The sequence below is a fragment of the Pristiophorus japonicus genome, chromosome 11 (assembly GCF_044704955.1).
Source record: "Pristiophorus japonicus isolate sPriJap1 chromosome 11, sPriJap1.hap1, whole genome shotgun sequence".
NCBI classification, from domain to species: domain Eukaryota; kingdom Metazoa; phylum Chordata; class Chondrichthyes; family Pristiophoridae; genus Pristiophorus; species Pristiophorus japonicus.
Window position 1 is genome coordinate 218,532,897 of NC_091987.1, and position 16,742 is coordinate 218,549,638.

Sequence of the window (16,742 nt, forward strand, 5' to 3'; positions counted from 1 at the left end):
AGTATTTCTTCCAGATACTGTGAGTTACATTCTCGCGGTCAGGCGATTGCGATCTTAGATTTCGAGCTGTAGTTGCACCTGCACTTACTGATTGGGAATTGAAGGCTCTGGATCAGGCTCCAGTCAGCTCACAGTGAAACTTATACCTGTGACAATAGTGTATATAAGTAAAAAACGGAATGAGGTCCTACAAGACGAATTTAGGGAGCTAGGGGCTAAATTAAAAAGTAGGACCTCAAAAGTAGTAATCTCAGGATTGCTACCAGTGCCATGTGCTAGTCAGAGTAGGAATCGCAGGATAGCTCAGATGAATACGTGGCTTGAGGAATGGTGCAGAATGGAGGGATTCAAATTCCTGGGGCATTGGAACCAGTTCTGGGAGAGGTGGGACCATTACAAACCGGATGGTCTGCACCTGGGCAGGACTGGAACCAATGTCCCAGGGGGAGTGTTTGCTAGTGCTGTTGGGGAGGAGTTAAGCTAATATGGCAGGGGGATGGAACCTATGCAGGGAGACAGAGGGAAGTAGAATGGACGCAGAAGCAAAAGATAGAAAGAAGAAAAGTAAAAGTGGAGGACAGAGAAACTCAAGGCAAAAGCAAAAAGGGCCACATTACAGCAAAATTCTAAAGGGGCAAAGAGTGTTAAAAAAACAAGCCTGAAGACTCTGTGCCTCAATGCGAGGAGTATTCGTAATAAGGTAGACGAATTAACTGCGCAGATAGCTGTTAACGGATATGATGTAACTGGCATCACGGAGACATGACTCCAGGGTGACCAAGGCTGGGAACTCAACATCCAGGAGTATTCAACATTTAGGAAGGATAGACAGAAAGGAGGTGGGGTGGCGTTGCTGGTTAAAGAGGAAATTAACGCAAAAGTAAGGAAGGACATTAGATTGGATGATGTGGAATCGGTATGGGTGGAGCTACGGAATACCAAAGGGCAGAAAACGCTAGTGGGAGTTGTGTACAGATCACCAAACAGTAGTAGTGAGGTTAGGGACAGCATCAAACGAGAAATTTGGGATACGTGCAATAAAGGTACAGCAGTTATCATGGGCGACTTAAACCTACATATAGATTGGGCTAACCAAACTGGTCACAATGAGGATTTCCTGGAGTGTATTAGGGATGGTTTTCTAGACCAATATGTCGAGGAACCAACTAGAGGGCTGGCCATCCTAGACTGGGTGATGTGTAATGAGAAAGGACTAATTAGCAATCTTGTTATGTGAGGCCCCTTGGGGAAGAGTGACCATAATATGGTAGAATTCTTTATTAAGATGGAGAGTGACACAGTTAATTCAGAAACTAGTGTCCTGAACTTAAGGAAAGGTAACTTCAATGGTATGAGACATGAATTGGCTAGAATAGACTGGCGAGTGATACTTAAAGGGTTGACGGTGGATAGGCAATGGCAAACATTTAAAGATCACATGGATGAACTTCAACAATTGTACATCCATGTCTCAAGTAAAAATAAAACAGGAAAGGTGGCTCAACCATGGCTAACAAGGGAAATTAAGCATAGTGTTAAATCCAAGGAATAGGCATATAAATTGGCCAGAGGACTGGGAGAATGTTATAATTCAGCAGAGGAGGACAAAGGGTTTAATTAGGAGGGGAAAAATAGAGTATGAGAGGAAGCTTGCTGGGAACATAAAAACTGACTGCAAAAGCTTCTATAGATATGTGAAGAGAAAAAGATTAGTGAAGACAAACGTAGGTCCCTTGCAGTCAGATTCAGGTGAATTTATAACAGGGAACAAAGAAATGGCGGACCAGTTAAACAAATACTTTGGTTCTGTCTTCACGAAGGAAGACACAAATAACCTTACGGAAATACTAGGGGATCGAGGGTCTAGTGAGAAGGAGGAACTGAAGGAAATCCTTATTAATTGGGAAATTGTGTGAGGGAAATTGATGGGTTTGAAGGCCGATAAATCCCCAGGGCCTGATAATCTGCATCCCAGAGTACTTAAGGAAGTGGCCCTAGAAATAGTGGATGCATCGGTGATCATTTTCCAACAGTCTATCGACTCTGGATCAGTTCCTATGGACTGGAGGGTAGCTAATGTAACACCACTTTTTAAAAAAGGAGGAAGAGAGAAAACAGGTAATTATAGACCGGTTAGCCTGACATCAGTAGTGGGGAAAATGTTGGAATCAATTATTAAAGATGAAATAGCAGCGCATTTGGAAAGCAGTGACTGGATCGGTCCAAGTCAGCATGGATTTATGAAAGGGAAATCATGCTTGACAAATCTTCTAGAACTTTTTGAGGATGTAACTGGTAGAGTGGACAAGGGAGAACCAGTGGATGTGGTGTATTTGGATTTTCAAAAGGCTTATGACAAGGTCCCACACAAGAGATTGGTGTGAAAAATTGAAGCACATGATACTGGGGGGTAATGTACCGACATGGATAGAGAACTGGTTGGCAGACAGGAAGCAGAGAGTCGGGATAAGTGGGTCCTTTTCAGAATGGCAGGCAGTGACTAGTGAGATGCTGCAGGGTTCAGTGCTGGGACCCCAGCTCTTTACAATATACATTAATAATTTAGATGAAGGAATTGAGTGTAATATCTCCAAGTCTGCAGATGACACTAAAACTGGGTGGCGGTGTGAGCTGTGAGGAGGACGCTAAGAGACTGCAGGGTGACTTGGACAGGTTAGGTGAGTGGGCAAATGCATGGCAGATGCAGTATAATGTGGATAAATGTGAGGTTATCCAATTTGGTGGCAAAAACACGAAGGCAGATTATCTGAATGGCGGCAGATTAGGAAAAGGGGAGGTGCAATGAGACTTGAGTGTCATGGTACATCAGTCATTGAAAGTTGGCATGCAGGTAAAGCAGATGGTGAAGAAGGCAAAGGGTATGTTGGCCTTCATAGCTAGGGGATTTGAGTATAGGAGCAGGGAGGTCTTACTGCAGTTGTACAGGGCCTTAGTGAGGCCTCACCTGGAATATTGTGTTCAGTTTTGGTCTCCTAATCTGAGGAAGGACGTTCTTGATAGGGAGTGCAGTAAAGGTTCACCAGACTAATTCCCGGGACGGCAGGTCTGACATATGAGGAGATTCTGAATCGACTGGGCCTATATTCACCGGAGTTTAGAAGGATAGAAACATAGAAAATAGGTGCAGGAGTAAGCCATTCGGCCCTTCAAGGCTGAGCCACCTTTCAATAAGATCATGGCTGATCATTCCCTCAGTAACCCTTTCCTGCTTTCTCTCCATACCCCTTGATCCCCTTAGCTGTAAGGCCATAAAAGGATGAGAGGGGATCTCATAGAAACATATAAAATTCTGACGGGACTGGACAGGTTAGATGCAGGAAGAATGTTCCCAATGTTGAGGAAGTCCAGAACCAGGGGACATAGTCTAAGGATAAGGGGTAAGCCATTTAGGACTGAGATGAGGAGAAACTTCTTCACTCAGAGTTGTTAACCTGTGGAATTCCCTACCGCAGAGAGTTGTTGAGGCCAGTTCATTGGATATATTCAAGAGGGAGTTAGATATGGCCCTTACGGCTAAAAGGATCAAGGGGTATGGAGAGAAAGCAGGAAAGGGGTACTGAGGTGAATGATCAGACATGATCTTATTGAATGGTGGTGCAGGCTCGAAGGGCCGAATAGCGTAGTCCTGCACCTATTTTCTATGTTTCTATGCAGGAGTTAGAGCCTCCAAATCAGGGCTGTGAGGGTCTGAGAGAAAATACTTGTGCGTGCAACTACAGCCTTGGGACTGTACTGGTTCCTGTTTAAATCTGCTCTGCAATGCTGGTGAATACTTACAAGTTATTGCGATGCTGATTCTAATAGACTCCATCATTCTGTGCACTCCCAGTGGCATCCTGTAGCTCACCTCACAGTAAAACTTGGAATCTTTGTCCTTTTTCTCAGGCAGATAATAAAGTGTGCTGACAATGGTGTAAAGGCCACTGGGTTCCTGCGTGGCCTGAGACTTCATGTAGATCTCTAAAGAAAAACATAAAACCAGCCAGAAAGCAGAAGGCTGTTATCAGTTAAACTCGCTGGGAAGTGAATGGTTCCCTACCCACATTAATTACACAAACCATTCACACACTGAATACAGGGCAGAGGCTGCCCAACTGATAATAGGTCATTAAGTAGGAAAGTATAGACCAGTTAGTCTAACATCTGTGGTTGGGAAAATGCCAGAGTCTATTATTAAGGAAGCAGTCGGAGGACATTGGAAAAGCATAACTCGGTCAGGCAGAGTCAGCAGGGTTTATGAAAGGGAAGCCAAGTTTGCCAAATTTGCTGGAATTCTTTGAGGATGTAATGAGCAGGGTGGATAAAGGGGAACCAGTGGATGTGGTGTATTTGGATTTCCTGGTCTATAGTTTCCTGCTTTCTGTCTGCCTCCTTTTTTAAATAGGGGCGTTACATTTGCGGTTTTCCAATCCGATGCGACCTCCCCCGAATCCAGGGAATTTTGGTAGATTACAACCAATGCATCCACTATCTCTGCAGCCACTTCTTTTAAGATCCTAGGTGTAAGCCATCAGTTCCAGGGGACTTGTCGACCTTTAGTCCCATTATCTTACCGAGTACTACAGGTTGAGCGTCCAAAATCCGGAGTTTCAGAATCCGGACTGAATGATGGCAGGGTTGTCCGGAATCCGTAAAATGTTCCGGAATCCGGTCCCGCTGACCACAAGGTCCTGCCGCTGCCCGACCTCGGACCTCGCTGCCACTGCCCTTACCTCAAGGCCTTCTCGCCAGCCCGCCTCAACACCTCGTCCGTGATGGGGCCAGCACTTCGGCGGGCCCCACCCGACCACTCCTCGGTGACAGGCCCCACCCGACCACTCCTCAGTGACAGGCCCCGCCCGACCACTCCTCAGTGACAGGCCCCACCCGAACCCTTCCCCGGCATCGGGGCCCCACCCGACCACTCCTCGGTGACTGGCCCCACCCGACCACTCCTCAGTGACAGGCCCCACCCGACCACTCCTCGGTGACAGGCCCCACCCGACCACTCCTCGGTGACAGGCCCCACCCGACCACTCCTCGGTGACAGGCCCCACCCGACCACTCCTCAGTGACAGGCCCCGCCCGACCACTCCTCAGTGACAGGCCCCGCCCGACCACTCCTCAGTGACAGGCCCCACCCGAACCCTTCCCCGGCATCGGGGCCCCACCCGACCACTCCTCGGTGACTGGCCCCACCCGACCACTCCTCAGTGACAGGCCCCACCCGACCACTCCTCGGTGACAGGCCCCGCCCGACCACTCCTCAGTGACAGGCCCCACCCGAACCCTTCCCCGGCATCGGGGCCCCACCCGACCACTCCTCGGTGACAGGCCCCACCCGACCACTCCTCGGTGACTGGCCCCACCCGACCACTCCTCAGTGACAGGCCCCACCCGACCACTCCTCGGTGACAGGCCCCACCCGACCACTCCTCGGTGACAGGCCCCACCCGACCACTCCCCGGCATCGGGGTCCCACCCGACCACTCCCCGGCATCGGGGTCCCACCCGACCACTCCCCGGTGACAGGCCCTGCCCGACCACTCCTCGGTGACAGGCCCCACCCGACCACTCCTCGGTGACAGGCCCCACCCGACCACTCCTCGGTGACAGGCCCCACCCGACCACTCCTCAGTGACAGGCCCCACCCGACCACTCCTCGGTGACAGGCCCCACCCGACCACTCCTCGGTGACAGGCCCCACCCGACCACTCCTCGGTGACAGGCCCCACCCGACCACTCCTCGGTGACAGGCCCCACCCGACCACTCCTCAGTGACAGGCCCCACCCGACCACTCCTCAGTGACAGGCCCTGCCCGACCACTCCTCGGTGACAGGCCCTGCCCAACCACTCCTCGGTGACAGGCCCCACCCGACCACTCCTCGGTGACAGGCCCCACCCGACCACTCCTCAGTGACAGGCCCTGCCCGACCACTCCTCGGTGACAGGCCCCACCCGACCACTCCTCGGTGACAGGCCCCACCCGACCACTCCTCAGTGACAGGCCCTGCCCGACCACTCCTCGGTGACAGGCCCCACCCGAACCCTTCCCCGGCATCGGGGCCCCACCCGACCACTCCTCAGTGACAGGCCCCACCCGACCACTCCTCGGTGACAGGCCCCACCCGACCACTCCTCAGTGACAGGCCCTGCCCGACCACTCCTCGGTGACAGGCCCCACCCGACCACTCCTTGGTGACAGGCCCCACCCGACCACTCCTCAGTGACAGGCCCTGCCCGACCACTCCTCGGTGACAGGCCCCACCCGACCACTCCTTGGTGACAGGCCCCACCCGACCACTCCTCAGTGACAGGCCCCACCCGACCACTCCTCAGTGACAGGCCCCACCCGACCACTCCTCAGTGACAGGCCCCACCCGAACCCTTCCCCGGCATCGGGGCCCCACCCGACCACTCCTCAGTGACAGGCCCCACCCGACCACTCCTCGGTGACAGGCCCCGCCCGACCACTCCTCGGTGACAGGCCCTGCCCGACCACTCCTCGGTGACAGGCCCCACCCGACCACTCCTTGGTGACAGGCCCCACCCGACCACTCCTCAGTGACAGGCCCTGCCCGACCACTCCTCAGTGACAGGCCCTGCCCGACCACTCCTCGGTGACAGGCCCCACCCGACCACTCCTCAGTGACAGGCCCTGCCCGACCACTCCTCAGTGACAGGCCCTGCCCGACCACTCCTCAGTGACAGGCCCTGCCCGACCACTCCTCGGTGACAGGCCCCACCCGACCACTCCTCGGTGACAGGCCCCACCCGACCACTCCTCAGTGACAGGCCCCACCCGAACCCTTCCCCGGCATCGGGGCCCCACCCGACCACTCCTCAGTGACAGGCCCCACCCGACCACTCCTCGGCGGCGGGCCCCACCAGACCACTCCTCGGTGACAGGCCCCACCCGACCACTCCTCGGTGACAGGCCCCACCCGACCACTCCTCGGCGGCGGCCCCACCCGACCACTCCCCGGCATCGGGGCCCCACCCGACCACTCCCCGGCATCGGGGTCCCACCCGACCCTTCCCCTGCATCGGGGCCCCACCCGACCACTCCCCGGCATCGGGGTCCCACCCGACCCTTCCCCTGCATCGGGGCCCCACCCGACCACTCCCTGGCATCGGGGTCCCACCCGACCCTTCCCCTGCATCGGGGCCCCACCCGACCACGGGCCCCACCCAACCACTCATCGGTGACGGGGCTCACCCGACCACTCCTCGGTGACGGGCCCTGCCCGACCACTCCTCGGTGACGGGCCCTGCCCGACCACTCCTCGGTGATGGGCCCCACCCGACCCTTCCCCTGCATCGGGGCCCCACCCGACCACGCCCCGGCATCGGGGTCCCACCCGACCCTTCCCCTGCATCGGGGCCCCACCCGACCACTCCCTGGCATCGGGGCCCCACCCGACCACGGGCCCCACCCGACAACTCCTTGGTGACAGGTCCCACCCGACCACTCCCCGGCATCGGGGTCCCACCCGACCACTCCCCGGCATCGGGGTCCCACCCGACCACTCCCCGGCATCGGGGTCCCACCCGACCACTCCCCGGCAGCGGGGCCCCACCCGACCAATCCCCGGCATCGGGGCCCCACCCGACCACGGGCCCCACCCGACCACTCCTCGGTGACGGGGCCCACCCGAACCCTTCCCCGGCATCGGGGCCCCACCCGACCACTCCTCGGTGACAGGCCCCATCCGACCACTCCTCGGTGACAGGCCCCACCCGACCACTCCTCGGTGACGGGCCCACCCGACCACTCCTCGGTGACAGGCCCCACCCGACCACTCCTCAGTGACAGGCCCCGCCCGACCACTCCTCAGTGACAGGCCCCGCCCGACCACTCCTCGGTGACAGGCCCCACCCGACCACTCCTCGGTGACAGGTCCCACCCGACCACTCCCCGGTGACAGGCCCCACCCGACCACTCCTCGGTGACAGGTCCCACCTGACCACTCCTCGGTGACAGGCCCCACCCGACCACTCCCCGGTGACAGGCCCCACCCGAACCCTTCCCCGGCATCGGGGCCCCACCCGACCACTCCTCGGTGACAGGTCCCACCCGACCACTCCCCGGTGACAGGTCCCACCCGACCACTCCCCGGTGACAGGCCCCACCTGACCACTCCTCGGTGACAGGTCCCACCCGACCACTCCCCGGCATCGGGGTCCCACCCGACCACTCCCCGGCATCGGGGCCCCACCCGACCACTCCCCGGCATCGGGGCCCCACCCGACCACTCCTCGGTGACAGGTCCCACCCGACCACTCCCCGGCATCGGGGCCCCACTCGACCACTCCCCGGCATCGGGGCCCCACCCGACCACTCCTCGGTGACAGGTCCCACCCGACCACTCCCCGGCATCGGGGCCCCACCCGACCACTCCTCGGTGACGGGCCCCTACCCGACCACTCCCCGGCATCGGGGCCCCACCCGACCACTCCCCGGCATCGGGGCCCCACCCGACCACTCCTCGGTGACAGGTCCCACCCGACCACTCCCCGGCATCGGGGTCCCACCCGACCCCTTCCCCGGCATCGGGGCCCCACCCGACCACGGGCCCCACCCGACCACTCCTCGGTGACGGGGCCCACCCGAACCCTTCCCCGGCATCGGGGCCCCACCCGAACCCTTCCCCGGCATCGGGGCCCCACCCGACCACTCCTCGGTGACGGGCCCCTGCCCGACCACTCCTCGGTGACGGGGCCCACCCGAACCCTTCCCCGGCATCGGGGCCCCACCCGACCACGCCCCGGCATCGGGGTCCCACCCGACCCTTCCCCTGCATCGGGGCCCCACCCGACCACTCCCTGGCATCGGGGCCCCACCCGACCACGGGCCCCACCCGACCACTCCTTGGTGACAGGTCCCACCCGACCACTCCCCGGCATCGGGGTCCCACCCGACCACTCCCCGGCATCGGGGTCCCACCCGACCACTCCCCGGCATCGGGGTCCCACCCGACCACTCCCCGGCAGCGGGGCCCCACCCGACCAATCCCCGGCATCGGGGCCCCACCCGACCACGGGCCCCACCCGACCACTCCTCGGTGACGGGGCCCACCCGAACCCTTCCCCGGCATCGGGGCCCCACCCGACCACTCCTCGGTGACAGGCCCCATCCGACCACTCCTCGGTGACAGGCCCCACCCGACCACTCCTCGGTGACGGGCCCACCCGACCACTCCTCGGTGACAGGCCCCACCCGACCACTCCTCAGTGACAGGCCCCGCCCGACCACTCCTCAGTGACAGGCCCCGCCCGACCACTCCTCGGTGACAGGCCCCACCCGACCACTCCTCGGTGACAGGTCCCACCCGACCACTCCCCGGTGACAGGCCCCACCCGACCACTCCTCGGTGACAGGTCCCACCTGACCACTCCTCGGTGACAGGCCCCACCCGACCACTCCCCGGTGACAGGCCCCACCCGAACCCTTCCCCGGCATCGGGGCCCCACCCGACCACTCCTCGGTGACAGGTCCCACCCGACCACTCCCCGGTGACAGGTCCCACCCGACCACTCCCCGGTGACAGGCCCCACCCGACCACTCCTCGGTGACAGGTCCCACCCGACCACTCCCCGGCATCGGGGTCCCACCCGACCACTCCCCGGCATCGGGGCCCCACCCGACCACTCCCCGGCATCGGGGCCCCACCCGACCACTCCTCGGTGACAGGTCCCACCCGACCACTCCCCGGCATCGGGGCCCCACCCGACCACTCCCCGGCATCGGGGCCCCACCCGACCACTCCTCGGTGACAGGTCCCACCCGACCACTCCCCGGCATCGGGGCCCCACCCGACCACTCCTCGGTGACGGGCCCCTACCCGACCACTCCTCGGTGACGGGGCCCCACCCGACCACTCCTCGGTGACAGGTCCCACCCGACCACTCCCCGGCATCGGGGCCCCACCCGACCACTCCTCGGTGACAGGTCCCACCCGACCACTCCCCGGCATCGGGGTCCCACCCGAACCCTTCCCCGGCATCGGGGCCCCACCCGACCACGGGCCCCACCCGACCACTCCTCGGTGACGGGGCCCACCCGAACCCTTCCCCGGCATCGGGGCCCCACCCGAACCCTTCCCCGGCATCGGGGCCCCACCCGACCACTCCTCGGTGACGGGCCCCTGCCCGACCACTCCTCGGTGACGGGGCCCACCCGAACCCTTCCCCGGCATCGGGGCCCCACCCGACCACTCCTCGGTGACGGGCCCCTGCCCGACCACTCCTCGGTGACGGGGCCCCACCCCACCGCTCCTCGGTGACGGGCCCCGCCCGACCGCTCCTCGGTGACGGGGCCCTGCCCGACCACTCCTCGGTGACGGGGCCCTGCCCGAACTGCTCCCCGGCCAACAACCGCATCGACTGCCGAACACCACCACCCACCCCACACCGACGTTCCGAAATCCGGAAATACCCGAACCTGGGCTCGAGTGTTTCCGGATTCGTGACGTCAGAAAGACGTTCCAAAATCCGGCAAAACGCAAAATCCGGAATGGCCTCAGTCCCAAGGGTTCTAGATTCGGGGCGCTGCACCTGTACTTCTTTAGTGACAGTATTAAGTTCTTCCCTCCCTATAGCCCCTTGATTATCTACTATTGGGATATTTATTAGTGCCTTCTACCATGAAGACCAATACAAAATATTTGTTCAATGTCTCTGCCATTTCCCTGTTCCCCATTTATTAATTCCCCAGTCTCATCTTCTAAGGGACCAACATTTACTTTCGCCACTCTTTTCCTTTTTATGTACCTGCAGAAACTCTTACTATCTGTTTTTATATTTCGTGCTAGTTTACTTTCACATGGCTCCGGTTTGGGTGGAGTGTAGAATGATGAGGTGCAGGGGGTGTCGCAGTTGTGTGGGGCGGACTGGTTGGGCCAGATGCTCTTTACCTTTCCACCATTGTTCATTGTTGATAGGTTTATTGTGACCGAGGGCTGTGTGGCTCTTTGTCGGCCGGCACAGACACGATGGGCTGAAATCACCTCTTTCTGCGCTGTAGATTTCTATGTTTCTTCTTCTATAATCTATCTTCCCTTTATTATTTTTTTTAGTCGTTCTTTGCTGGCTTTTAAAAGTTTCCCAATCCTCTGGCTTCCCACTAGTCTTGGCCCTTGTTTTCAATTTGATACCATCCCTTATTTCCTTAGTTAACCACGGATAGTTATCCCTTTTCTTACAGTCTTACCTTCTCATTAGGATATATTTTTGTCTACCAAAATGAATCACTTCACACCTTTCTGCATAAAATTTAATCTGCCACATTCTGCCCATTTCACCAGCTTGTCTGTGTCTTCCTTCTGAAGTCTATCACTTTCTTGTAGGAATCTGTTCAGAAATTCACTTTGGCTTCACTGCCCTGATGACTCTAAACCAGGGTACTCGTAAGTGGGAGGGTCAAACTCACATCAGATTGTAATCGAATTCCACGTAGCAACTAGTGGCTGCAAAACATCTGTTTTGACAATTGTGTCTGGTGTGCAGACAGAGTCAGGAAGTGAGTGATAGATGATACTAGACACGACAATTTATATAGAGGGGAGGTGCTCTTTTCACTGTTCTCAGGCAGTGTATGCCAGAGCTGGCAGCTGTCGGTGGAGGGGATGAGAAAGTTGACATGAGAATGTGACGTACTGTCGTTCATCATGGCGGTAGCTTGCAGTGGCATACGGTCCTTGTACCATGTGATGTTGGGAGCGGGGTAACCATTCCTAGTCCTACAGCTGGCAATCTGAAAAAGAGAGACATATACCACAATGACTGTCAAAGCGCATCAATGATGACAATTTCGTCAACAGTAAATCACCAGCATGCTTAAAAAATACTTCATTGGCTATAAAGCGCTTTGGAACATCCTGAAGTTGTGAAAGTCGCTATATAAATGCAAGTTCTTTCTATCTGTCACAAGCTATATGAGACTATAGGAGAGATTTTCTGGGTCTGCACCCAGACGCAATGGATTGCCTGGGTTCAGCGAATATCCCATAATTGGGCAAATGCCTCTAAAGGGAATTTTCTTTCCATTACGAGTAGAAAAAAATATCTACAGAAAAATACATGTTGTTGCATACATTATTCAAAATGACAACAATTCTTTTAATGAGATCATTTTCCATTTGTCATATGGAGGGGTGGCATTACTGGCCACAACAACCCAAACTTTTATGGGGAATTGCATCCAGAGCTGAGTGGAAGTATGGGTTTCCCGGAAATCCTGCAGATATTAATTGCAGGATGTCTTTTACTATTTTTCTACAGTTTTTCCGCCCAACAGCCAGAGTGATTGACAAGCTGAGGAGCAGAGCGAAGTGTGGGAGAGCGAAGTCATGGGGGAGATCATGGGGACGGGAAAGAGCGTACAGGGGGAGCAAGGTTGTTGGGGGAGATCATGGGTGGGAAGGGAGAAAGAGCATGGAGGGAGAGATATTACAGCGGGGGGGAGGGGGGGGGAAAAAGAGCGAGTCAACGATCATAGAGCTGAAAGCAGGTAAACCCGTTGGGCCACGGGGGAAACACTCCTGCTCCTCCTGGCCCACAAGCAGTGCTGTAAATACATTTACCTTATGGATAGCTTCTTGCTGGCTCGGCCTAAACCGGTTAAAAATAAAAAACCTGTACAAATGGTGGCACATAGCCTCCTTAAAAGCTTTTACCGACCAACCCGCCTCCTGAGAGCAGATTGGTTGCCCCTCTCCGTCCTGCCTCCGTTAAAACCGGAGTGGGCGGCTTCAAGGCAGGTTAGGCCGGGTCACAGTAATATGCCACTTGTCGACTTGCTGAGCGAAATGACGGCACAGCTACTAAAAGCAGGCAGCAGCAGGCCACTGCCGGGGATCCATGAAACAAGGTTAAGTGCTCCGGGACAGTATTGAACATAAGAACATAAGAATTAGGAACAGGAGTAGGCCATCTAGACCCTCGAGCCTGCTCCGCCATTCAACAAGATCATGGCTGATCTGGCCGTGGACTCAGCTCCACTTACCCGCCCGCTCCCCATAACCCTTAATTCCCTTATTGGTTAAAAATCTATCTATGTGTGACTTGAATACATTCAATGAGCTAGCCTCAACTGCTTCCTTGGGCAGAGAATTCCACAGATTCACAACCCTCTGGGAGAAGAAATTCCTTCTCAACTCGGTTTTAAATTGGCTCCCCCGTATTTTGAGGTTGTGCCCCCTAGTTCTAGTCTCCCCGACCAGTGGAAACAACCTCTCTGCCTCTATCTTGTCTATCCCTTTCATTATTTTAAATGTTTCTATAAGATCACCCCTCATCCTTCTGAACTCCAACGAGTAAAGACCCAGTCTACTCAATCTATCATCATAAGGTAACCCCCTCATCTCCGGAATCAGCCTCGTGAATCGTCTCTGTACCCCCTCCAAAGCTAGTATATCCTTCCTTAAGAAAGGTGACCAAAACTGCATGCAGTACTCCAGGTGCGGCCTCACCAATACCCTGTACAGTTGCAGCAGGACCTCCCTGCTTTTGTACTCCATCCCCCTCACAATGAAGGCCAACATTCCATTCGCCTTCCTGATTACCTGCTGTACCTGCAAACTAACTTTTTGGGATTCATGCACAAGGACCCCCAGGTCCCTCTGCAGCACTGCAGCATGTTGTAATTTCTCCCCATTCAAATAATATTCCCTTTTACTGTTTTTTTTTCCCAAGGTGGATGACCTCACATTTTCCGACATTGTATTCCATCTGCCAAACCTTAGCCCATTTGCCTAACCATCTAAATCTCTTTGCAGCCTCTCTGTGTCCTCTACACAACCCGCTTTCCCACTAATCTTTGTGTCATCTGCAAATTGTGTTACACTACACTCTGTCCCCTCTTCCAAGTCATCTATGTATATTGTAAACAGTTGTGGTCCCAGCACTGATCCTTGTGGCACCCCACTAACCACCGGTTTCCAACCCGAAAAGGACCCATTTATCCCGACTCTCTGCTTTCTGTTAGCCAGCCAGTTCTCTATCCATGCTAATACATTTCCTCTGACTCCGCGTACCTTTATCTTCTGCAGTAACCTTTTGTGTGGCACCTTATCGAATGCCTTTTGGAAATCTAAATACACCACATCCATCGGTACACCTCTATCCACCATGCTCATTATATCCTCAAAGATTTCCAGTAAATTAGTTAAATATGATTTCTCCTTCATGAATCCATGTTGCGTCTGCTTGATTGCACTATTCCTATTTAGATGTCCCGCTATTTCTTCCTTAATGATAGCTTCAAGCATTTTCCCCACCTGCCGGGGCAGGTGAGGCTCAAAGTTTCTTTGTGTGGCCCAGAGGTGCGGCCACTTGTCAACGGCCTTCAGCAGCAGCTTAATGGGAGATGTACTTCACGTCAGAAACAGAAAGAAGCAGCGCTGTGGATCAGCGGGTAACATGGGTGCTGAACCTTCAGCCGCAACTACATAAGATTTCAAATTCATTAAGGTGGAAAAACCACAATTGACTGCCAGAAAAATGTCTCCAAAAGCTTCATCCAGCTTTACCCGACAGCACCAGAGGGTCCCTTTAAGTATTGCTGGAAATTGCAGTGTCCCAAATGTACCGTTCATTGGTTTGTGAGTGGGAGCAGAAACTGCCGTAAATCAGGCAGGAATTCCAACAGGATTCAAGTCCACCCAAAAATCTCAGCAGTCAAAGCAGCGGTAAATCAGCAAGTTAGCAGCCGCTCCATTTTCGTTGCACTCTGCCCCGTCTCGGAGTGCAAGTGGGACGGTCGCAGGACAAAAATCCAGCATTGCCGATGAAGGGGCGACACCCAAAAAATTAAACCATCTTTTCTTTTTACAGATTCTCTATTTCCAGCATTTAACTTTATTTATAATATATTCTTAAAACAGATATTCAGACCTTTCCTGGAGTTAGGAACATAGGAACAGGAGGAAGCCTGTTCCTATGTTCCTAACCCCTCAAGCCAGTTCCGCCATTCAATGAAATCATGGCTGATCTGTGACCTAACTCCTTGTCAGTTAACAGGACTAAGACTCTCTAGAGAGATCAGAGCAACACGTTGGTGTCAGGTTATGTGGAGGTGTGTGGTACTGAGGGAGAATTTGCACTGTTGTTTTCTTTACCAGAAGGCATCTGTGAGGCTCAGCAATTTCTTTACATAGTAAAACATTCTCCAAGTGTAAAAATGAGATAAGCATTTAGCTCCTCTTACCTCTGCTGGCATTGTCCCCATTATCGATATGCTTGTAGCACTTGGAATGATCTCGGGCATCTCTGGTGCATCTGCAAAAAAAAAAGAGATTGTAAAAAAAAGATGGCGAAGCAGGGGCACTTTTAAGCATGCACAAAATCTAAAGCTCTGCTCTTATCTGTGCCTGCCCAACCTGCTCCCGCAATGCAAAATGCAGATGTGAAGTCAATACGTGTCAAGTGACTGATCCGACCATCGCTTTCACAAGAACCAGAGGCAACATGAGGGGGGAAAAATGTACGCAATGAATTGTTGTGATCTGGAATGCACAGCCTGAAAGGGTGGTGGAAGCAGATTCAATATCTTTCAAAAGGGAATTGGATAAATACATGAATGGAAAAAAATTACAGGACTACGGGGAATGAGCAGGGGAGTGGGACTAATTGGAAATCTCTACCAAAGAGCCGGCACATGTGTGATGGGCCGAAAGGCTTCCAACTGTGCTGTATCATTCTATGATTCTAACAGACTGTTCCAAAAAGAAGCCTTACCGTAAACCTTGAGCTCTGTTGGGGCTTCATTGCTGCCTGCTGAACCAGCGCCAACTTGGCACAAAAATGTCCGCTCATCTCCGAGCTTAACATGGTCAATGGTCAGAGTGTAGTTCTTATCCACTCTGATCCGACCAGTGTAGTCGGTGGCATTGTCGACAGTGCTACTTTCCCCATCCTGGAAATAGATTCTTTGCCGAGTATCCTTCTCCATCTGAACACAGATACAAGTTGGAATTTTAAAGAGTTTTAATAAAATGTAAGTTTCATAGTTATAATTCTTGCTCCCTTTAGCTGCTTCTCCTTGTGCCACACACCAGCTGAAATGCTAAGCAGATGACCTACTCTAATGCATCAGACAGTGCCTGTCTGTCAGTGGCCTCCAGGAGATGCTGAAGAGTAGTCTTTGAGCAATGTCTCCATGCCTTCCTCCACTTCAGCACTGCAGATACCCGGTACAAACCCTTGTGCTAACCAGCCATGGAGCAGTAGCTCAGTGCTATTTTGAGGCCACATTTTGTCAGGATTTGTTACAGAGCAACACGCTCGGGGAGAATTGAGAGGCAATTATATTGGAGTCTTTGGCTTCAATCCCTCACTGATCAGAAGCCATGGGTGGAACAGATGCTGAACAGCTGTCGACTTGCTAGCAATTTCCCAAAACTTTACAAGCACGCAGCTTTTGGCTCAGATAGGTTCGTTCATCAATTTAACATTTAATCAATTCCAATTTAACTATAATTAATTCAGAATTAAAGTCTATATAAACACACACCTATGTATGCAAATTCTCAAAACCTACATGTTCAACATAATAAACAAATAGTTTTCATAAATACTCTCCTGCAGTCTGAAAATCAGACCTTTGGAACATTAGTCTTGCTGATAATCTCTGTCAGCTTAGTGACAGAATTCCTGTGGCAATATTTTTTCACATGTCTGTGTGCGCCAGGGTGCTTACCAACAGTCACAAAGGATCAGGACCACACCAGCATGGACTCAG

General features: G+C 54.4%; 1 protein-coding gene across 8 annotated transcripts in view; it reads right to left on the reverse strand.

Annotated features, from left to right (window-relative positions):
- The window catches only part of mcamb (melanoma cell adhesion molecule b), a 214,333-nt gene that overhangs the window by 56,723 nt on the left and 140,868 nt on the right, over positions 1-16,742 (reverse strand). For all 8 annotated transcript variants that reach the window (XM_070894571.1, XM_070894568.1, XM_070894569.1 and 5 more), the window contains 4 exons: positions 15,740-15,953; positions 15,210-15,280; positions 11,660-11,756; positions 3,799-3,981 (listed from right to left, as the gene is read on the reverse strand). In XM_070894571.1, coding sequence (XP_070750672.1) covers positions 3,799-3,981; positions 11,660-11,756; positions 15,210-15,280; positions 15,740-15,953 — 565 coding nt within the window. The remainder of the gene's footprint in view (positions 1-3,798; positions 3,982-11,659; positions 11,757-15,209; positions 15,281-15,739; positions 15,954-16,742) is intronic.